General features: G+C 37.9%; 3 protein-coding genes across 4 annotated transcripts in view; 1 reads left to right on the forward strand and 2 right to left on the reverse strand.

Annotated features, from left to right (window-relative positions):
- The window catches only part of LOC101886966 (NACHT, LRR and PYD domains-containing protein 3-like), a 26046-nt gene extending 3339 nt beyond the window's left edge, over nt 1–22707 (reverse strand). Inside the window, exons 1-9 of the mRNA XM_073948244.1 lie at nt 22678–22707; nt 22129–22211; nt 21770–21883; nt 20617–20730; nt 16333–16417; nt 14751–14946; nt 9837–11613; nt 1838–2011; nt 644–817 (exon numbers count right to left, since the gene is read on the reverse strand). Of these exons, the coding sequence (XP_073804345.1) occupies nt 644–817; nt 1838–2011; nt 9837–11613; nt 14751–14946; nt 16333–16417; nt 20617–20730; nt 21770–21883; nt 22129–22178 (2684 nt within the window). The 5' untranslated portion in view covers nt 22179–22211; nt 22678–22707. The remainder of the gene's footprint in view (nt 1–643; nt 818–1837; nt 2012–9836; nt 11614–14750; nt 14947–16332; nt 16418–20616; nt 20731–21769; nt 21884–22128; nt 22212–22677) is intronic.
- si:ch73-389k6.1 overlaps nt 1–23748 on the forward strand; it is a 778105-nt gene that overhangs the window by 447042 nt on the left and 307315 nt on the right. The window lies entirely within an intron of this gene.
- si:ch211-232d10.1 overlaps nt 1–23748 on the reverse strand; it is a 257213-nt gene that overhangs the window by 225663 nt on the left and 7802 nt on the right. The window lies entirely within an intron of this gene.

Consider the following 23748-nt stretch of genomic DNA (forward strand, 5'->3'; position numbering starts at 1 on the left):
TTCTGTTTATTGTTCATAATACTTCAGTTATAAAGGATTAGTTTAGGAGTTTTTTGTCATTTGCTTTATTTGAGTTTGTTCAACATGTGATTGTCACTGGACTATATCAGAACCAGCATCACTGTCTGCTGATCACTTTTATTGCCTGATATTTTGTGTTCATGTTAGTTTAGAAGCAGAAAAGAGCCAGATTACAAGATATGTGAGATATTTGCCAGAAACATCTTTGTTATGTCCACATTGTGAATGTAAATTGATATTGTTTATTTTCTTCCTGTTTATAGTTTTACTCCGCCCTTATTAAAGTGTGATAAAGGACATTCTGTGTCTGTGAAGTTCATGAGGGAGAGTTTAACTTGCTGTTAAAGTATACACAGGACGTATTTGGAGAACAGTACACACACATCTCTGAGCTGATACTGTACAGTTCTTCAGCAGAAATGTAGAGAACAAGTTTCACTGCTCAACTACAATGCTGAAACTGTACAGTGTTAATATGAGATATAATATCACGCTTAATGTGAGAACTGCCCCAGTGCACTGACATATTTAACAGCTTTGATTCATATCTGGACACTAGAAGAGCAGTGAAGTATCAAAGTATCTGTATTCACAATAAAAAAGGCAGTGCTGCTCCACATACTTGAGTTTGTCCAGTGTGTAGTTTGGATCCTCCAGTTGTTCAGAGAGCAGCTTGACTCCTGAATCTCCTGGATGATTGTAGCTCAGATCCAGCTCTCTCAGGTGTGAGGGGTTTGAAGTCAGAGCTGAAGACAGAAAACCACAGCCTTCCTCTGTCACCATACAGCCAGACAATCTACAAACACAGCAATAGTCCACATCACACAGTTGGACAATCACACATCTCTTTGTGTTGTGAAGATGCTGACTGCTGTTTCTGCTCATGTCAACAGCAGTGATGAACACACACATCCTGATCAGCTCCCCTTATTGATCACATCAGCAAACACACACACACACACACACACACACACACACACTCAACAAGGACTCGACATCATCTGTAGAAGTGTACAGAGCAATAGTTCATAAGACATCACATCAAGCTGTAAAGTCTGCTGTGAGGAATAAGACACATTTGAGCTCAGAAGGAAATCTTGAAGTATAAAGTGTAATTGAAAATGAGCTGATTTCCATTATTTATCTTTAGATTATATTTATTTTATATTGTGGACAATACTGTAAATAAACTAAACACACACAAACTCAATCTCTTGGTGTCTTTGTCTCCTGTCTGACAGTCACTAGAGCTGTAGTCAATCCACCTTTGAGTCCAAATGTTAACAAGGCCAAGACACTTCTTCAGTTTAGATAATAAGACTGTGATGAGACGTTTATATGTTTTCAGGAAAACTGCAAACTGTACAAACATCAGAGCAGCTCAAAACCTCACCAGGGCCCAAAACCCTACAGACCCCACAGGGTTCACTTTGTCTTCATCACTGTTATTTATTTATTTAGACAGGATTGCCAGAACATCTGACAAATTCTTAAATAAACCTTTAAAATAAACAAATGCAGATATAAACAACAATATAATATGAACATGTAAAATATGTCATCTAAATACTCTTTAAATACAGTCATACAGTTCTGTATATTAGAAGTTTTTTACACATTTTTTGTATTTTACTCAGTAATGCTTTTGGCTGCATTTGTCTACACACACAGAGACTTGTATAGATATGAATAAAATCACACCTATAAAAAATTGCCCATCTGCCAACACACTGAGTGGGGAAAGGGGCTTCCCATATTTGTTTAACCAATATGTAACTCTCTTTTTGTAGTTGTTGTTGAGTGGAAGAGTATTTACCTCAGTGTGTCCAGTTTACAGTGTTGACTCTTCAGTCCATCAGAGAGAAGCTTCACTGCTGAATCCTGCAGGTCATTGTTACTCAGGTCCAGCTCTCTCAGCACACAGTTTGAGGATTGTAGAGCTGAAGACAAACTCTCACAGCACTCAACAGTGAGATTACACCACTGTAGTCTGTGTAGAGGACAAACACAATATTGATGTTGAGTTTGATATGTACGGCAATTTACAGTGTTGTGTGCGGAGCTGAACGAGCCCACCAATCACGGTGGGGTATATGGCTCTAGGGGGCGGGACATCAGCTGAACATAACGCAGGCAGAGAAACATTTTCCAATGAGTGAAAGTTACAGCAGAGTTGCCATGGAGTGTTTCCCTCTGTGATTGCTGGCTGGCTCCTTGCTATTGGGCACATGAGGACATTCGTCCCAGTGTACTTCATTCACAACACTTCAAAAAAAGTTGTGCAAGTTGCTGCCCAGCGGGACATTATAAATATATAAATGTATATAAATCAGAGCTTCATTTGAGCAGGATCTGGCTGGATCCTGTTCCGAGAAATGTCAGATATTTGTATTAGAGCTGCAAAAGTGAATTGATTAAATCGATAAAAATCAATTACTCAAAGAGTTGCCAACAGATTTTATGATTGATTTGTTGTGTCGCACGACACGGGAACATTTGCGAATTAAAAAAAAAAACCCTTAAGTCAGTGCAGAGCGAAGTGAACACAGTCTCTCTCACTCACTGATACAGAGTTCAGCGCTCATAGACAGAGATGAGGAAGAAGGGAGTTCAACAGCAGGTGTGTTGGCTGGTGCTGAGCCAGAGAAAGATGCATCATATCATCACAATTATGCAGCGTTTTAACTGCCTAATGCTTTTTTATGTTTTAGATAAGTTAGAACGTATTAATTATTTGTTTGTTTATTATATATATATATACAGATTTGTGTTTTGTTTATGCATTTGGAGCTGATGTTGTGTTGTGCGCTGTGGAGCATGCGCAGCTTTCTCTCTCTCTCCCCCTCCCTCTAGAGCTGCGCTTGATTGCGGTCCAGCCGTGTTGCGTGTGGGAGCGTATATAAGCTGGAGGAGAGAAACAATGGGGAGATCTTTCTGCTCGGTGCAGGTCGCAAATCTCCGTCGTCGTCGTCGTCGTCGCCGCCGCCGCCGCCGCTGTTGTTCCGAGCGTCTCCTATCTCCTGCTTCAAACTGTTGGTTGACTTGGTGTGAATTGATTGATTTCTGTTACTGACAATTTAATTATTTTCTAAAACGGCTCTCTGTTAAATCTGAATATATTGGCTTTTGTGATTAAATATTTATATATATTATTTTTGGTTAGAAACAGAAGCGGTAGGTTGGGAATCGCCATTTACTTTAAAACGTTTTCTCCTGGTTTGGTAGCAAGGGGAGAAAGGGAAGTTTGCTTAATTTTATTTGGGGTACTTTTATTTGAGCAGGTAAGTTAGAATTATTTCCCCGCAAGTTAGCTGTCTTTTTGTTTATTATTTTGGCCTGGATTCCCTTCCGAAGAGATGCTTCTATCTTTGTTTTCTAAGTAAATAAATATTGTTACTACTTGATCAGTGTTGTGATTATTGTGAGTTGGGACAGGAGAAGGGGAAACCCCTAAATTGAGTATTTGAGTTTATTTCTTTGTTTTTTTTTTACACTTGTTATTGTTCCCACCAACCCTAGACTGGTCGGGACGTAACAATGAAATACAAACAAGCACTAGTAAAACAAAACATTTAGAGCTTGTGAAACACAAGAAAGTCTTTTTGAAGTCCAACAATCCACTCAAATATAAATTGCTGATGTGTTTAATTCATATCAGGTACACATGGTGAAAGTAACTATAAAGTTGAATCTACTTTAAGTTCATCAGACACTCACTTGCATGTATTTAGAGAGTAACTGATGAATGAACTGCTGATGATGCTTCGTCATGGAAACATTAAGAGTGAATGTTCTAAAATAATGGTCACCTCAAAAAACTGACTCCTGGATCCAGAATATTTTAAACCCACCAGCAAAAGGGTTAATAACAGCAGAAAAGCAGCGGTGGTAGAGTTACTCTAAATTAAGTGAAGCTTCATAAACTAATTTTGAGAGGAGCACGTGATATGATTGAGCACTGCTGGCTGCTCATCTGTAATCAGTAATAATCCAATCAGAGTGATTCTAGTTTACTATAAATGGATCGTTTTCTCCCTACTGCTCTATCTTCATTTTGGAAGAATGCTTTCCTCTACAAATGCTCCAGCATTTAACCTACACTCCAGCATCATTTACCTTTTGATGCGGAAGAACAAACAAACAACAACAACAACAACTTCAGCCAGAACCCCGCTCTCCCCAAAACCTCAGCCGCTGCCTCGCCAGCAATCAAGCCTGAATTCCCACCGGCACAACAGCTCTTCCAACTTCTGCTCCAACTGCCCCACACAATGCAATCCACAACTCCAACTAAACTCAAGACACCGGCAATCCAAGCCATTGTAATGAAGCCAAACTCTCACTGCTCTCCCAGCGGTCCACTTTTGGTAACGTACATGCTTTAAATAGAAGCTTCGCTAGATACCTTCACTCCAACAAAGACTAAACTTTTTATAAAGGTTTCGAAAGACGAGACCAGCTTGAATAGAATGATTTCAACAGAGAACTCACCTCTCAACCCCCTGCATGTCCACAGATCCATAACATTCTGACAGCTGAAGTAGTTCGATTGCAATGACCAGGCAATCTAAACCATAAACATTAGTCCACAACATATTCATACGTTAATAAGCATTCATGGAAGGGTGCAATGTTGTCATCCAAACCAGCTGCTGGAGCGTGTGGAGCCAGTCCTTCAGGCATAAACACTGTAGCGATTTTGGTCAACAAAATGGTCGCCGACTTTTTGCACTCTGACTGATACTCCAAGGAGCCAATAGCTGAAAGGAGAAGTGTCACCATCCAATGAGCTTTACAAACTTGAGATGGTCCAGCCTTTTCTCTGGACAGTTTATGAATGTACTGAATGCAAAGACTTTGTGAATGAATCGGGCCAGATATGATCAAGATTTTTCAATCATGTTCAGATTCCAAACGAGATGTTACTTATCATAGCTGCAGTAAAAGCCCATGATAAACATTACATTCACACAGTTATTACCAAGTAGTTACATGGTTTTTCAAGTTCAAGGTTTGATGTTGGCAGTTGATATATTTATATTTATTAATAATAATAATAATAAAACTCTGCCACATCTGATCTGATGTAACTGATGTAACGGATGCTCTTATGTAACACGCGAGAGAAAATGCTAAATCAAAAATTTGTGGTGAAATAAATGTATTTAAATTGAACAGTACTGAAGACAGATTAGATGCAGCATTGAGCTACAGACAAACACATCGCACACCTCATGAAAGACAAGGCTTTTATACTTGACGCGTTCATTATTGAGATATTCTTTTAAATGATAGGGGGCAGTCAAAAGACAATCAGACAAATAAAAAGAGAATTATTAATATCATTGAAGATGTTTTGGGGGCCTCTTTTTTGTTTGTTTAACAAACTGCTGTACATGCACCATGCTGTAAAGATTTAATTTCTGATTCTCTCTTGTTTTCTCATTTTAGAGTTCATGACTGCCGACTCCAGAAACTGCCCTCATTCAACCCATCACACTCTACATCCATTCCTAATGCTTTCACACTCTTTGCAAAGACACATTTCCGCTCATACCTGTACAGCCCACACCCTTGATGCCGTATCCACACTAGCCTTTTTGGCTTTTGAGATGTTGTGAACTAACATCAACATTTCAATCCCACATTCCACCCCATCATAGCTGATCCAACTTTGCAGGATGTAGAAACTCTGTCTTTCTTTATTGAGCAAACAGATCATTGACACAAGGGCATTCTATTTACATTTTGTCACTTGTAAATTGTTTTAAATTCAAAATTGTAATATATGCATCAGTGTAAAACCGATGACTGGTGGAAAAACATATGCTGTAATATTAAAACCACAAGGGACTCCACTTTTGCCATGGCCTTTTTTGCTGTTGGTGTTTGAACAAACTTATCCCTCAGGTTTTTCCAAACCTTTCTAAAACTTTCCTCCTCTCCTACTGCTGTTGCAACTTCTAGCCAAGAATTATTGGTCATCTGGTTCTCCCTATGATCACGCATGGATGGATCATAAAGATGTCAGTACAGTCAACAGTTGTACCCGTTTCAGACAAAATCGTTGCCATGGAGTGCCGGTAAGAACACGGAGACTTGAACCCCATTTAAAGTTCTTTAATGTCCATCACACTTGAATAGGTACCGTCTTTTACATGGGAGTGTGTGTGTGTGTGTGTGTGTGTGTGTGTGTGTGTGTGTGTGGTTTCTCATCATTGACGCACACAAAACTAACTGGCATAAGGCGGAAAGCAAAGCATGTGACCTTTCTCTCTATCTGAACAGAATGAAACCAGTCAATAGACTCAATGTACCGCAGACCTAAGCTGCGTTTTGATTGGCTGATTGTGCTCGTGATTGGCGCATGATCAAGTGCTAGCTCTATAGGAGTCTGCTTGCGATGTCACGGCATGCATGCGTGATGAGAGAGCACAGCTCGAGTCCAGCTATGGGCTCTGCCCACCGACCGCTTTTACAGAATGTAATGCTGCGTTCACACCAGACGCAGAACGCACGAGTGATTTACATGTTAAGTCAGTGAAAATGTGTGAATAGACATCCTGCGGCGCGATACACGCGAATGGCGTGGCGTGAATGGCACCCATTGCTTGAGTTTGAAAGTCTGAACTTCAGCGGACATTCGCCCCGCATAAACCCTCTGGGGTCGAAGACTGCGTATACGCGTTTTGACGTGTGGTGGCGTCAAACTGCTGAAATGAACTTAAATTACACTTTCAGTTTTGATCGTATAAATGAGATCAATACATCAATCGAATCTGTTATGTGTCTACTTATTGTTGTGTATACTCACAACAACAACAAACGTGTGTGCTTTTGCAAAATAAGGAAAACAACAGAGTAGGCATTCTGTCTTTTCTCTCTCCGTGAACTGGTTTTAGAAATGCATCATTAAAATGCGCTGAAACTCCACGAATACAAAACGAACACATATGAGAAATGTATTTCTAGAAAGCTTAAAGTGTCTACTTTTAAACGCAGCTATGCATGTTGAAAACAAAGTCAGCAATACTTTATATTGCTTGATTAAGTAATCAGTATGAAATCAACGCTATGTCTATATTCTCAGTCTGATCTCATTAGTTTTAATGCGACCACGCCCACGAGGCATTGATATTACAAGTGTCTGAAGACGCGTGCAGACTGTGATCAGAAAAACACGTCACTAAAATGAAAGGAAACTCGGCAAATAGTCAACAAAGATGATGATTTCTGATATCTATATAAAGCTTAATATGTCTACTTTTGCATTAACCAATTCAAGTTGAAAACAAATGATCTCTTTGTATGTAATCCGTGTAAAAGTAAGGACTGTACGGATTCTCCTATATCGCCTCATTACAGCAGCGTGGTCCCACCTCTCAGTAAGCGCGCTTCATATGTACATTTCCAGATCTGAAAACAACAGAATTAAAGGACTAGTGGCAAAGAGAGCTAGACAGTAGAAAGTAGACAAGATGTGCTCCGAGTTTGCTCAGTAATGCGAGTAATGATGTTCTGTGTCATGACAACAAACTGTTAGATGAAGATGTCGCCTTCAACTTCACAAAAATTTATAAAAACGCTACAAAAGCGGACCAGGTTCAAATAATCCTGCGTCTGTGAGTCTCCGCTGATGTCAAGAAGAAGGCCAGGGGTTACAGTGAAATACTGCCTTTTTCCTGCGCCCCTCCTCATCACAGGATACCTGTCTGCAAGACTACATTTCTAAGTGTCCTTTGTAAGTTTATTCTTTAAATAATTACTGTGAATACCGAGTGAGAGGATGATCACTTGCGCCAAAAGCTGCTGAAAAAAGATTTCATTATCGCATATGGATTAATCATCATTCTTTAAAATATCATTGCTCTAATATCAGAATACCAAAACTAACTCAGAATCGTATTATTATTAATCAATCTTTGTATATACTATTCCATATAATAATGATGTATTGTTTTTTTAACCAATTTAAGATGTTTGACAATGTTGAGATAATATGTTGCATTTTGGCATGATTTATGACTTATTTATAAACTATTTAAAGACATAAAGTTAAATAAAAAATATCCTGGGTTTGAAGAATATTGTGTTCCTGGACTTCACTGAGCTTAATAGTTTAATGTATAAAATTGTGAATGAACTTGACTGTTGATGTCGTAAATAATAATGTCAAATAACCAACATTTCTTAAAATGGAAATATCTCCTTTTGCAACTAAACTCTTCATTTACTAAATAAATAAATAAATAAATCAGTAGATTTTCTATGTGTAAGTTTAAAAGTTTGCAGAGTTTTATTGAGTGTACTGACTCTCACAAGTGTATCTCCAGTTATTTTGTGTGAATAATATATTTTAAATAAACATGCAAACAAAAAGTATATAAACTTTTCTCTGATTCCTTCTTGAAACTCTTCCCTCCTAGTCATATACCTGTCTGATGGCTTATTATTCAGCTCATTATGCAGGTCTTTGTCTTCTCAGGTGTGACTCACTGCATAGTAATGATAGTTCACGCCTTCTCGCATAAACCAATTTCACTTAAAAAGTGACTTAGAAATTTTAATTCATTATATTGTTTTCTGTGAGGAAGTGAACAAGATGATTCTCACATCATTTTGAAGCAAAAACACTAGACTACAAGATCCAGTTCTCAAAAGTCTTGTGCACAAATGTTCTCTGTGTGTTTCATGGCCTTGTTTCAGAGACTTCAAAATTTTTGTTTTTCACTAACCACGCATAAACGTTTCTTTCTCAAAAACACAAACACATACAAACATGCTGCTTAGGTATTATTGTAGCCTAACTTGTGCTGTTTACAGTGTTATCACACTTTATCCATTTATATGTTTTTAACATACTGAAAACAACACAAATGTCAGTGCATGTCGAAACTTCTGCAGAGCCCCAAAACCCCCTTAGACCCCAGAGGGTTAACCAATCAGAAGCTTCCTCTTGTGGGGGCGTGATTGTGACCTACTCCTCATGTTGGGAGTCCTGGGGGAAATCTTCCAGCCGACACTAAGAAAAAGTTCATCAAACTGGGCTCGGCTCAGTCAGTTTATGAGCTCACAGAGCTGGATACACCTCTGAAAGTACCTAGTGGACTCAGATACGGCCCTAAACGTATCAATGCTGTTTTTCAGCCTTAATAAAACACATAAACACAAAGGGCTTTTACAACAACAAATCCAGACTCTGGGAAGGTGGTCATCCGATGCCTTCAAGACATACATACGTCTTAGCCAAAGGCACCTCAAAGAAGCCCAGATGACTCTCGCCAGCCATCAACCCACATCTACTCAAGGGAGAGGGCATGACCCAGCCACATTCCCTGCTCTTTTTCCTTACTTCTAGACTTTGTTTCTCCACCAGTCAAGTAGTTAATTGGAATTGCATCCAAGCCCCCTCGTCATCCCTCGCCACCCTTGGCTGTTTCCGCAGGAGTCTTCACGGCCCCCTCCCATCTATGGACTTTTGTTTATATATTTATATAGAGCGCTGTCATATATACACACACACACACACACACACACACACACACACATGTATATACTCTCATATATATATATATATATATATATATATAGAGCCCTGCCACTTCCCAGATCTATGTCCATCAGGAGTGTTCCTCGAGCATATTTTTGACTCTTAATGAGTAATTAATGAAATGAAATATTAAATAATAATCAATTATTCACAGTATTTTAAAGTGCCGACAATATCAATATTGTGTATGTTCATTAAAATTATGTATTGTATTATTTAATATCAGCTAATGTCTATTTCTTAGATGAAAGAAATAAGGACTTACAAGGCTCTTTTGGAGGTTTTGATGACTGCTGATAGTCTGATGAGACACTCGTCTGATCTCTGGAATTTGTGAAGCTCAAACTCCTCCAGCTCCTCCTCTGAGGTCAACAACACAAAGACCAGAGCAGACCACTGGGCAGGTGAAAGGCGAGCAGATGACAGACTTCCACTATTGAGGTGAGACTGAATCTCTTTCAGCAGAGTTTGATCGTTCAGTTCATTCAGACAGTAGAACAGATTGATGGATCTCTCTGGAGACAGATTTCCTTTAAGTTTCTGCTTGATGTAGGCAATTATTTTCTTTTTGCTCTGGTCTCTGTCATCCTGCTGTGTCAACAGGCCTCGTAAGAGTTGTCGATTGGACTGGAGTGACAGACCGAGAAGGAAGCGAAGGTAAAGGTCCAGATGTCCATTCTCACTTTCCAGAGCCTTGTCTACTGCTGTCTTCAGGAAATCGGTCACGCCTTTATTTTTGCTTATCTGTAAAAACAATCCATGCTTCTTGTCGCTGTCTAGAATCAGATGTTGATAAAGGGCTGCAATGAACTCCTGAATGCTCAAGTGAAGAAAGCAGTACATGGTACCAAGAATAATTCCCGTCTCCTCCTTAAAGATCTGGGTACACATGCCTGAGTACACCGATGCCTTATAGACGTCAATGCCACAGTCTTTCAGATCGCTCTCATAGAAGATCACATTGTTTCTGTCCAGCTGCTGGAAGGCCAGTTTCCCCAGTGAAAGGATGAGCTTTGGATCCCAGGAGACATCTGCTGTGTTTTCTCCATCATACTTTCTTTTGCTCTGCTGCATCTGAAAGCGGAGAAAGTGTGTGTACATCTGTGTCAGAGTCTTGGGAGATTCCTGCAGTGTTTCAGCATGAGCCCTGTGTTTCAGTTTCAGTATGTTCTGGAGAACAGTGGCTGAAATCCAGCAGAAGACTGGGATGTGGCACATAATAAAGAGACTCTTTGACTGTTTAATGTGATCAATGATTTCTCTGGCCTGATTCTGATCTGTGAGTCTCTTTCTGAAGTACTCCTCCTTTTGGGCATCATTGAATCCTCGTATCTCTGTCAGCCGGTCGATACAGTCAGCAGGAATCTTACTGGCAGCTGCTGGTCTGCTGGTGATCCAGATGAGAGCAGAAGGAAGCAGATTTCCCTTGATGAGGTTCGTCAGGAGAACATCCAGAGAGACTGCTGAAGATACATCACCACACGTCTCATTACCAGCAAAGTTCAGAGGAAGACGACATTCATCCAATCCATCAAGGATGAACAGGACTTTGAATCGTGTGCTTCTTGTAAGGTTCAGTCCTTTAGTCTCTGGGAAAAACTGAGTTATGAGGTCTTTTAAACTTTGTCTTTCTTTCTCCTTTAAGTTCATCTCTCTGAATGGAAGAGGAAATATGAAGCTGATGTCTTGATTTTCTTTCCCTTCAGCCCAATCCAGAACAAACTTTTGCACAGAGACTGATTTCCCGATGCCAGCAACTCCTTTTGTCAGGACAGTTCTGATCCGCTCGTCTTGTTCAGCTGCTTCAAACAAATGTTTGCATTCAACCTGTATCTCTAGTGACTGATGACGTCTGGAAGCAGCTTCAATCTGTCTGATCTCATGTTCAGTGTTGACCTGTTCACTCGCACCCTGAGTGATGTAGAGATCTGTGTAGATGTTATTCAGAAGTGTGGAGTCTCCTTGCTGAGCAATTCCTTCAAACACACGTTGATATTTCTTCTTCAGGCTACATTTAAGCTGATTAATAAAGAACAGCTCGCCTAAACACAGAAGCAAAGAAGCAGAGAGATTTAGTCTTGACTTTTCCAGATTTTTTGTAATTAATATAGATTGCCATGACCCAGAAAACATTGGTCTGATGGCAACTTCATGTGGCTTACCAAAAATGGTTGCAGTAGATCGTAGATCATTTACACACAATTGTAAATAAGTTGTGAAAGGGACCTCCACAAATTATGTCCTTTACACATGCATTGCCAAGGTTATAATAGTTTTGGATTTTTCATTAGCTTAAGTTTTTATTTCGTTTTGACTTTTTGTTTTCAAATAGAGTTTTAATTAGTTTAAGAGGTAGATTTACTAGTTTCTATATATTGAAATTGCTTAGTTTTAGTTTTTTTTTTCTTTTTTTTTCTAAATGAGGATATTTGCTGTATAATAAAAACTCAGCTATACATTTTTTGAAACCTATATTTAGAGGACACATGACCACTACCATCTACCACAACCATCTACCCATCCTCAAATTCAAATCAACAGACAACAAGATAGCAGCCTTAAGTATATGTGTGCAAGTACTCAACATATTAAAATTATGTAGTCAACAATAGTAATTTTAGTCAGTTAAAACATCACCATGATCTGAAAAAATCACAACTAAAGCATTATTCACTTATTTAAATCACATTACGAGTTTCTGTTATGAAAAAAAACTAATGTTTTTCACCAGATCCTCTCATTTAAGCCCTCGGTTTACCTGCGCGGCAGTTGTTTAGGTTTAGTTCATTCACAGCAGGCTTTCATGTACTGTTTGTGTTTGGTTCACTAATTCACACATGCGCTGTATTATCGGTTCACTGTTTCTCAATTTGAACCCAGTGTAACGTTATTGTTCTAATAACAGAATAACAGTATATATTGGATTATTTAGAGTCAGAGGTGGGCTTGGAGTGGATTATTGGATTATTGTTAAAAAGTAAGTAACTTGTGGATGAGTGTAAAACTAATGTACAGCATAGATACATATAGGAGTAGGTCAAGTCACATCAATTGGAGACCAAAATACAACTTCATTACTCTACCACAGTGGCATGTGACAAGGTGTCCACAAAAACATTATTAATCCCCTTTATGTGTTTAATCGTCAAGATTAAGCTTTGACTCTGACACTGCAATGAATGAAGAACTGTCAAAGGATTGTGATAACAAAAAACAACCGTGGACCCTCCTCCCACATATACATCAAAATGTTGAAGTACCCAGATAAGCAGCAACATTTCCTTCACTGAATAATTCAACAAATATGAATTAAATTTGCGTGAGAAGTAACATGTTGGATGACTAAAACCATCAGAATAAGTCTGGAGAAAGACCACTCCGGCTCCTACGTGACTTGCGTCACCAATTTGGGGTGCTGCTAACACAGGAGTAGCAGTCAACAACAACTTCACATTCTCAAAAGCTTTTTGGCAATATGGACTCCACTCAAACTTACCAGAGTTCTTTAATAGATTAGTCAGCGGACAAATAACAGATTTGGCAGAACCCACGATAATAACTGGCCATTCCAATAAACCGCATAAGCTCTTTTTTAGTACAAGGAGTAGGGAAATTCTCGATCGTGCTTGATCCCATGTCCTTGCCCAGATAAGAAACCGGTGCTCGTGCAAATTCACATTTAGCTAAATTCATAGTCAAATTAGCTTCAGCTAAAGGTTTAAATAATTCTCACATCCGTCTCATGTGTTGATCCCAGTTATCGCTGTAAACTATATAATATATATATAATATATAATATATATAATAATACTATATAATCCTCTAAACCAGAGACTACACAATTCATCAATCTCTGAAATGTCACAGGAGTGTTTTGTAACCCGAAGCTCATGACAGAATAAGAATAAAGTCCTGAAGAAGTTACAATTACAGTCATTTTCTGCCATTATCCGTTGGGTAAATCAAGTTTACTAACATTTCTTGTCGTGCCCACTTGTCATCTAAAAACTTACCACCCTCCTTGTCTCCCATGGAAGACTGTCCCAGCGCCTCAGTCACAGGACTGACCACCCCAGATAATTTAATATCAGCTGCTTGACAATCGCGGGTGAAAAAAGGTTTCAGCAAGTTTACATGACAGACTTGGGTTTTTTCTTTCTTAAAAAATTCAATAGCTCATCCGAAGCGCTACACAATTCCTCCACTGATATCATTATCAAACCTATTATCCATTATCAGAAAATAATCAAAATTACCATAACCAATAATTTGACCTATAACCTACTCCAATTACAATTTATGCAGGTAATTCTTATGGCCAAAAACTGAGTACAATTCCGTTACCTCCACAACTAATCTGAACAAAAACCCTCTAAATAACTATTGCTAGTCTTCATGCGCTTCCTAGTGTCAAGCCCTTGAAGCACACAAATACCGCTGGCATGGGACTGAACAATAGTTCAGAACTACCTCACGGCAATGCACTCGACAATAGATACAGATATTGTATAAATATTTGCAAAATGCATGATATTTTATTTATTTACATCTTTGTCAAATTAAAAATGATATAGATATCATGCACTGAATAATTTTAGCGGGGAAATGATTAAGGATCAATGATTTTTTTTTCCATTCCGACTCTGTTTTCTGTATTACAGGCAATTGTATCATTTCAGTGAATTGTTTCACTGGTATTAGTAGATGGTACACAAACTATGAAAACTGATCTGTAAAGTGTGAGTTGATATATTAGTTAAGTGTTAGTTATTAGCTTGCGTATGTTACTGGGACGTTATTCTGAAGTTGCAACTATTCCTCATTTACTAACAGTTATTAAATGAAGAGCAGGTGCAACTTTAAGATAACGTCCAAATAACATATATCAACTATTAACTGATACTTAACAAGTCTTTAGTAAGTAATTTACTAACAGCTTGTTCATGATCTATTACTAATGTATTAGGTATAGTTATAAATCATTTAAATACAGTTAACAAGTCATTTATAACTTGTTAAGTAACAGCTTGTAAGTTATCTGTTGGCTATCTATAAGACAGTTACAAATCATTAACAATTAAAGCATTTTGGATACATTTTTTATATATATATTTTTATTTATATAATCGCTGTTTCAGCGGTCAACAGATGTTCAAATGTTTGCTGGGGAATCTCTTACCTTCAAGAATATCAGCAGCTTGATCTTGCTTCATCTCTCTCAGGAAGAAGAGTGTGAGATCAAGAGCTGCTTCTGTGATAATGCTTCTGTTCTCAGTAAACTCCTTTACAAACTCTTGACTGTTTTCTTCCTGTAAGATTTTCTTAAAGTTTCCCAGTTCATTCTTCAGGAATCTGATCATTTTGCTCTCAAGATTCTATGAGTGAAGAAAAGAGAAGATCAATATTTAACGAAATCATTGATTCACACACAGCTGTACATCCACAAACCCAATAACTGACAATACATTATACAACATGATCATATGAGTCTGTTAAACTGCATGATTCTGATTAGCTGATGGACATTACATTTGCATATCACTACGCTGAATGATTTGAGATATTTTACAGATACACCAGTAAGAAAACGCATCAAAACTCAACAGAAGAAAGCTTTGGGCGAGATGTTTAAGGAGCAGATTGAGGACAAATACCTGATAAATGTCTGAAAAACATATTATATAAATATCTGAACAGTGGCTTTAGCTATGGAGGAACAGGAGAGCCCTTTAGAATCAAATCATCAATATAATAATTGAAGCATTAAAATGTGTATAAATAAATCACAATTTAAATACACAAATAAATGGACATAATTAAATGTGTTTATTTAAACTGTGATTTTAAATGTCATTTAATAAAGCATAAATGCATTCATACATATCTTTTAAATGTACAAATGACGTTACTATGGTCAGGCAAGCTTCTTAAAAAAAATAAATAAAAAATCTCTTTATAACACAATGGAGTTTACAGCCGAGTCCACTAGTCAAGCTGCACCAGCCTTTCTCCTCATCTGCTCACCGATGACTTCAGAATAGTGCTCTATCTGTTGAGCAACAGTATGTTTATTAAAAGAAAAATCTGATTCATTCACATTTAACTAAAGCGTTTTATCTTAGTTTTTTTTTTTTTTTTAATTTATCAATAAAACAAATGAAAGTTTTTGTTAAATTTGAAATGATAATGTGTTTTAAAGGCATTACCCCTACCCTCCCCAACATTCTGCCTCTCTTATATGGGATGACGTGTCAAATCAAAGGTTACCATACACCAACTTTGGCTCATGGGCGCTAGCCTTGGCATCTCTGCTTTCAACTGTTCTTATTAGCTAACCAAGCACAGGATGCTTTGTTTTAGTTTGGTATGTTGCAAGTTGTTTGTCAATAGATGCAGTTGTCATATCCTGATATTTGTAATGTATATTTTATAAAACAGGCCGATGTCAGACTAGATCCAACTATTCTGAGTAAAACTGGTTGAAATATCTAACATTCAGTCAAAAATTACCCTAAATGGTCTCATTTGTGCCTGTAAATGACTGAGAAATCTCAGAATGACCAGGAAATATTATTTTAATATCTGAAAAACCAAAGCAGCACAGACTATTCAGAATACTATTTATTTTGTAGACACTTTTAGTTGGGTCAGGGGCCAACCAAAGCAGATTAAAGATCCAGTTCTCAAGTGTTGTGAATGAATATTCTGTGTTTCATTGAGTTATCTCAGTGACGTTAATGAATCTAAATGAGTTTTTCTACCTGGAAGATGGACTGGAGATTGTCTGTGAAACTCTTGTGTCTCCTGTGAGTCTCGTCTCCTGAATCTGCAGACTCATATTCAACACTGTTAACAGATAAAACTACTTCAATTATACATTTAGAGGCAAACGCATACAGATATATCTTACAAACATTGTAAATATTACATGTGCTGTAGTGCTCATAATGAGGAGACAGCAAGGGTTGACTGGAACAATAATTCATGTCGGGAATTTTTTCAATCTCAGGTCACCTCTGCTGCTATTGTCACCACTACGCTACCATTTTCATGTAATTCTCGACTGCTAATATTGTACTCTATTGTAAATGTATTATTTAATGTACTATGTAGACTACCAGACAAATTATCAATGAATAAAATAATGAATCCTCAAAAACTCAATAGGCTCAAAACTTTCTGCACACACTGTTATACCTTTAACAGACTCCTAAGTGTATTTTTTTTATTTGTATCTACTGTAAGTCAATTTAGATGAAAACGCCTGCCTGCCAAATGATTATATACAGTTGAAGTCAGAATTGTTAGCCCCCCTTTGATTTTTTTTCTTTTTTTTATATATTTCTCAAATGAACAGAGCAAGGAAATTTTCACAGCATGTCTGATACAATTTTTTTCTTCTGGAGAAAGTTAGTGAAGCCTTTAAATGCCACTTTAAGCTGTATAGAAGTGTCCTGAAGAATATCTAGTCTAATATTATTTACTGTCATCATGACAAAGAGAAAATAAATCAGTAATTACAAATGAGTTATTAAAACACTGATCACTCTAAACATCACACACTGATCACCTTAAACACCACACAAACTGATCACTTTAAACACCATACACTGATCACTTTAAACACCACAAACTGATCACTGTAAACACCACACACTGATCACTGTAAACACCACACACTGATCACTGTAAACACCACACACTGATCACCTTAAACACCACACAAACTGATCACTTTAAACACCACAAACTGATCACTTTAAACACCACACACTGATCACTTTGAACACCACACACTAATCACTTTGAACACCACACACTGATCACTGTAAACACCACACACACTGATCACTCTAAACATCACACACTGATCACCTTAAACACCACACAAACTGATCACTTTAAACACCACACACTGATCACTTTGAACACCACACACTAATCACTTTGAACACCACACACTGATCACTGTAAACACCACACACACTGATCACTCTAAACATCACACACTGATCACCTTAAACACCACACACTGATCACTTTAAACACCACACACTAATCACTCTAAACACCACACACTAATCACTTTAAACACCACAAACTGATCACTTTAAACACCACAAACTGATCACTTTAAACACCACACACTAATCACTTTGAACACCACACACTGATCACTTTAAACACCACACACTGATCACTCTAAACAGCACACACTGATCACTTTAAACACCACACACTGATCACTTTAAACACCACAAACTGATCACTTTAAACACCACACACTGATCACTTTAAACACCACACAAACTGATCACTTTAAACACCACACAAACTGATCACTTTAAACACCACACACTGATCACTGTAAACACCACACACTGATCACTGTAAACACCACACACTGATCACTTTAAACACCACACAAACTGATAACTTTAAACACCACACACTGATCACTTTAAACACCACACACTGATCACTTTGAACACCACACACTAATCACTTTGAACACCACACACTGACCACTGTAAACACCACACACACTGATCACTCTAAACATCACACACTGATCACCTTAAACACCACACACTGATCACCTTAAACACCACACACTGATCACTTTAAACACCACACACTAATCACTCTAAACACCACACACTAATCACTTTAAACACCACAAACTGATCACTTTAAACACCACAAACTGATCACTTTAAACACCACACACTAATCACTTTGAACACCACACACTGATCACTTTAAACACCACACAAACTGATCACTTTAAACACCACACACTGATCACTGTAAACACCACACAAACTGATCACTTTAAACACCACACACTGATCACTTTAAACACCACACAAACTGATAACTTTAAACACCACACACTGATCACTTTAAACACCACACACTGATCACTTTAAACACCACACACTGATCACTTTAAACACCACACTGATCACTTTAAACACCACACACCCACTGATCACTTTAAACACCACACACTGATAACTTTAAACACCACACACTGATCACTTTAAACACCACACACTGATCACTTTAAACAGTACACACTGATCACTTTAAACAGTACACACTGATCACCTTAAACACCACACACTGATCACCTTAAACACCACACACTGATCACTTTAAACACGACAAACTGATCACTCTAAACACCACACACTGATCACTTTAAACACCACATACTGATCACTTTAAACACCACACACTGATCACCTTAAACACCACACACTGATCACCTTAAACACCACAAACTGATCACTTTAAACACCACACACTGATCACTTTAAACACCACACACTGATCACTTTAAACACCACACACTGATCACTTTAAACACCACACACTGATCACTTTAAACAGTACACACTGATCACCTTAAACACCACACACTAATCACTTTTAACACCACACACTGCTAGACGTGGCAAACAGTTTCCTGAAAACTCCATCCCACAGACTTTTCATAGCGGACTTTAAGCTAATGGAAGTCTTCTAGTCTTGGAAAAGTGTAGATGGTGGATTGACATTCAGCACATGATCACTAGTAAGATGTGTCATTATTTGTAACTAGATGGTTTCTAAAACTAAATCTGTCCGCGATATCTTCATTCTCATCTTCAGCGCTTTACAATTTTTCGCGGTAGTAGTTCTTTCTGTCATCCGAAGCCAAAAGGTGCTGAGTGATTGACAGCTGATATTACCCAATCATTTGCATTCAGTGCCAGAGCAGTGGTGGGCCAATAAGAAGAGCGCGAAGGCGAGGCAAGCATTAAGGACTTGGCTTTGTTTACTGCAACAAGTCGACATGACAACTGTTTTAAACCATTCCTGAGCGCTGCGTTTCGCGTTTCAAGTGCAGACAAAGAGCTTAGAGATGCATTCTGCGTGAATGTCTCCTGAATCCACGCATGTGGTGAACATTTTGCTGTAAAAACTGGTAGCACACAACAATTTTAAGCACTCGCAGAAATGCTCCAATATATCAAATATATTTTAAGGTCGCACAGATAAAATTTCGGGCGCATATGACACCAAAATGGTCGCAATTTCGAGCCCTGGTGTTTGTCATTTATTAAATGTAACACTTCATTAAATTGATCTCATTTATTCACAATGATGCTAGATGCTCACTGAAGACATTTAAAATCTTTTAAGATGAAAATGTGAGAGCACACGCATGAGGACTAAAGCTCCTAGATGACCTGTTCAGCTGCTGTAGTGTGTAATGTGGTAATGTTGTTTCTTTTACTGTATAATTTTCTGTTCTCATGGTTCTCTGAATCTTGTATTCTGCTGTCTGTAGTTCGGAAGGTTGTTGTGATCATATACTTGTTAAATGTTTTGCCATCAATAAGAAATAATAATCCTCTCTATCTCTGCTGTCTGAATCTTTCACTGCTTCACCATGACTGTGTTTGCTCTGCTTCTGTCCTCTGTCAGCTCACTTTCTGACTGAATATAGTTTTTGATTTACATGATAATCTCCAGATCATACAAGTGTTTGCTCTCAGAGTTCAGGATTTCAGTAACAGCGCAGTAATATTGATCCATTTTAACATTTACCACTTTAACTTTGCAACATTAATGCATTTTATTAAGATAATCAGAGAAGATCTGAATACAGTTTCATCTTAAATCAGTATCTCTCTTGACTATAATTACTTATCAGTGAAATATGGTGTGTTTGTCTCACAAAACTTTCATCTTGTCTAAAATCTCTGGATCACCCACACTTTGCTGACTATTGTAAAAGCCTGTAAACTCACTCTACTAACTCTAACAGTTTGAGTATTAATACTTTAGTCAATTATTACTACTTCAGCACTTCACTGATGATCAGATGTGAGTGTGTGGACATTCAGTTTTAAAGTATCCTGTATTTTGTTCCCTGTAATAAAATGTCTTGACTGGACTGTGAGAATAAAGTGTAATAATATCTGATCTTCTAGAAACACAGGATCATATAAATGCTGCAGTGTAATCATGTGTGTGTAGAGATGATCTACCTGACAGCAGGTTGTGTGTTTTTACTCCTAAACTTTATTGGTAGAGCCATAGACGCGTCACTCTTCATAGACACACAGCTGGGCTCTGCTTCTGCTCTCTTCTGATGAACTGAGCTAAAACAGAGAAAATTAAAGTTGAGCTCTGCACACACTGCACAAACCTGATATTAATCATTCTTCATTTACAAAAACACTTAAATTAATTTCCTTTATATTTGAACAGAAACTGTCTGAATGTGGAAAATATCAGCAAACACAGATCAAGGCTCATTTCTAGTAGAGACAGCCCAACAGAAATGCAGTACTATTAGAGCAGATTAGAGCTGAAACTAATCATCAAATCACTGAATGAAGCTGACAGTGTAGGTGTGGGAGGAGCTTAATCATGCAGGCGTGTCAATCATCATCACATGACTATATAAGCAGCAGTATAAACTGCACTGTGTCAGCTGACTGTTATTCCCGCCTCCAGCAGCTCCCCTTATCCTCCTCCTCATCACTCAGTCTTCAGAAGGTCACTCATCGGGGGTTTGTCTGCAGAGCTCCAGTCCAGACTTTGAGGACAGCAAGACAAGTTCATTTACCATCATCTATCATGACTGAATGAGCAGGAGAACTCGAGAAATATCAATTCTAGAAACCAAATGTGTTGATCAGCAGCATCTATGAGGCCAACACAACATGATGATGACTGCGCTTCAGTGAAAACAGACTCAGATCAGAGGAATGGCTGATCAGTACAGCACAGAAACAGCAGGGGAAAGTGTGCAGGAAAAGCCCTTTATGGCAGGAGATCGGGAACACTTTAGTTTAGCTCACAATTCATACTATTAACTACCGGCTTATTATCTGTGGAATGTGAACATATGAACTGCTCATTAGTAGTCATACAGTATGATCTTATTGTGGATCCCTAACCCTACCCAAAACCTAAACCCACCTTCTACCTCACTAACTATTAATAAAGCGCTGATTGGTTTGTTAACACCATCAATTGTGGCCTGAAGTGTAAAGCGGAGATCTTCAAGCACTATCCTGCAGAGCTCAGATACAACATCTAACATCTGAAACCCAACAGATCCACAACACTAATTACCTGATTCATTTATTATGAAAATACTCATCAGCTGCAGATATTAAAGAGATGATCTACCTGACAGCAGCTCCTGTGTTTCCACTCTTAAATTTTACCGGTGGATCCATAGACGCGTCACTCTTCATAGACACACAGCTGGGCTCTGCTTCTGCTCTCTTCTGATGAACTGAACTAAAACAGAGAAGATTAAAGTTCAGCGCTGCACACACTGGAGTCAACACAGCAGATTTACTCAACATTTCATCATTAAAACACTGTTTAAACAGCACTTCATGATACTTTTCATGATGATTGTACACAATCTTGCTGACTGTGTGTGTTAAATATTCAGACAGATTAAAAACACAACTAACAGAGAGTAAATATAATATCCTGTAGAAAATCATCATATGAAATGTCAAGTGTAGGTCTAATACCTGCATCCTGTAGACAAATCCTGATCTCCAGCAGTGTGTGTGTTACCCATGATGGACCTGAAGAGTTTGATCTCCAGCAGAAACTGATGAACAATCACAGATCTCCAGTCATTGATCAGCCTTCATAATTCAGCTGAATGCAGGAATAGATCAGCAGCTGAGACACTCAAATCCAGAAGCTCATCACGAGTAAACTAATGAAGAATCACAGCGTCATCCGTTTGATTATAATAACAGCATACACACATTCACATAAAGCTTACAGGTTTTGTCAAGACATTGAGGATTTAACGCTGTTCTGCGTTGTAAATGGTGGATTCTGTCTGTTTAAAATGGCGACACAACAACTAAACACTTTCACTTTCGTTTCTGAAGGAGCGGCAGATCATGAGTTCAGTGAAAAACATCCGTCACAAACACTCTAAACAGAGCAGAGAAGAGTCAAACAGCTGCAGGGTTATCAAAGCACCTGCGGAGTTACATTTTACAAGGGTGATTTTACCTGAAGCAGTATAAACACTGGACACAGAGAAGACAGAAGAAACACACCCGGACATCCTCCGCCGCCTCCTCCTCTTCTTCTTCTTCTTGTGTGGCGAGTTATAGAAAGCAGCGTAAAGCTGAATACCGCCACCTGCTGTACTAGAGAGTGTATTATAATACTAATATGTGTACAGTTTGGTCAAATCAGTGTCACAGAGCTCAATGTAGATTTGTAGAAAATAAAATGACTGCTTTCGCATATATACTCTAATCTATATACTCTAATCTTTCTTCATGAAGTCTAGCGCAGCTTGTGTTATATTCCCCATGTGTGACTGCTCTGATGAGAACAGCTCAGGCATTGAGAGGATCAGGAGTTGTCCTGTTGTGTCGCTGCACTGATAATCCTCTCGTGTGTAACTGCAGATGAAAGCATCGTGTCTCTGTAGTGGTTTAAAGATCAATATGATCATTAAAATATAATGTTAATTAAATTGGAATCATTAAAAATAAATAAATACAAAGAAGAGTTAAAATCGATATGATTTACACAACGATGTGTTGCTCTTCGTATTGAATAACTGCCTGAAAAAATGACTTGGAGTGTCCGCTAGGGGGTGATCTAGAGCTGCAGATAGTAGGCGTTGTTTCACTGCACTGTGACCTTTTTTGTTTGTTTTTAATTGCATAACTGTCAGGAACAAACACACAACACAACACAAATAATGAAACACGCAAAAAGAATACAACAATGGTAAAAGTCAACAAAAAACAAAACAAATAGATAAAACAGATAAATAAATTAAAATAAATTAAATTACACAAAAGAAAAGTGTGCAGCATTTCTACATCTGATGATTTTAGTAATTGACAGGGAATTTATAAAAAGTGTCATAATATTTGATGCATATCTCAGATTTTATGTTTTTTTTTAACAATTTCACTGTAGAAAAAAAAACTCAATACAAAAAACGGTTAATGTGGGAGAAGATTTAGCAGATTTCTGTTTGTGTATGTAAAACTTTGCCAATAAAATAAAGAGATTAACAATATATTCAAGACATTTGTTACATTTATTTTCATAATGAAAAATTACATATTTTAATGTAAAATAATAACTAAGTTTTGTCCTTTCAC

The sequence above is a fragment of the Danio rerio genome, chromosome 4 (genome assembly GCF_049306965.1).
Source record: "Danio rerio strain Tuebingen ecotype United States chromosome 4, GRCz12tu, whole genome shotgun sequence".
Lineage (NCBI taxonomy): Eukaryota > Metazoa > Chordata > Actinopteri > Cypriniformes > Danionidae > Danio > Danio rerio.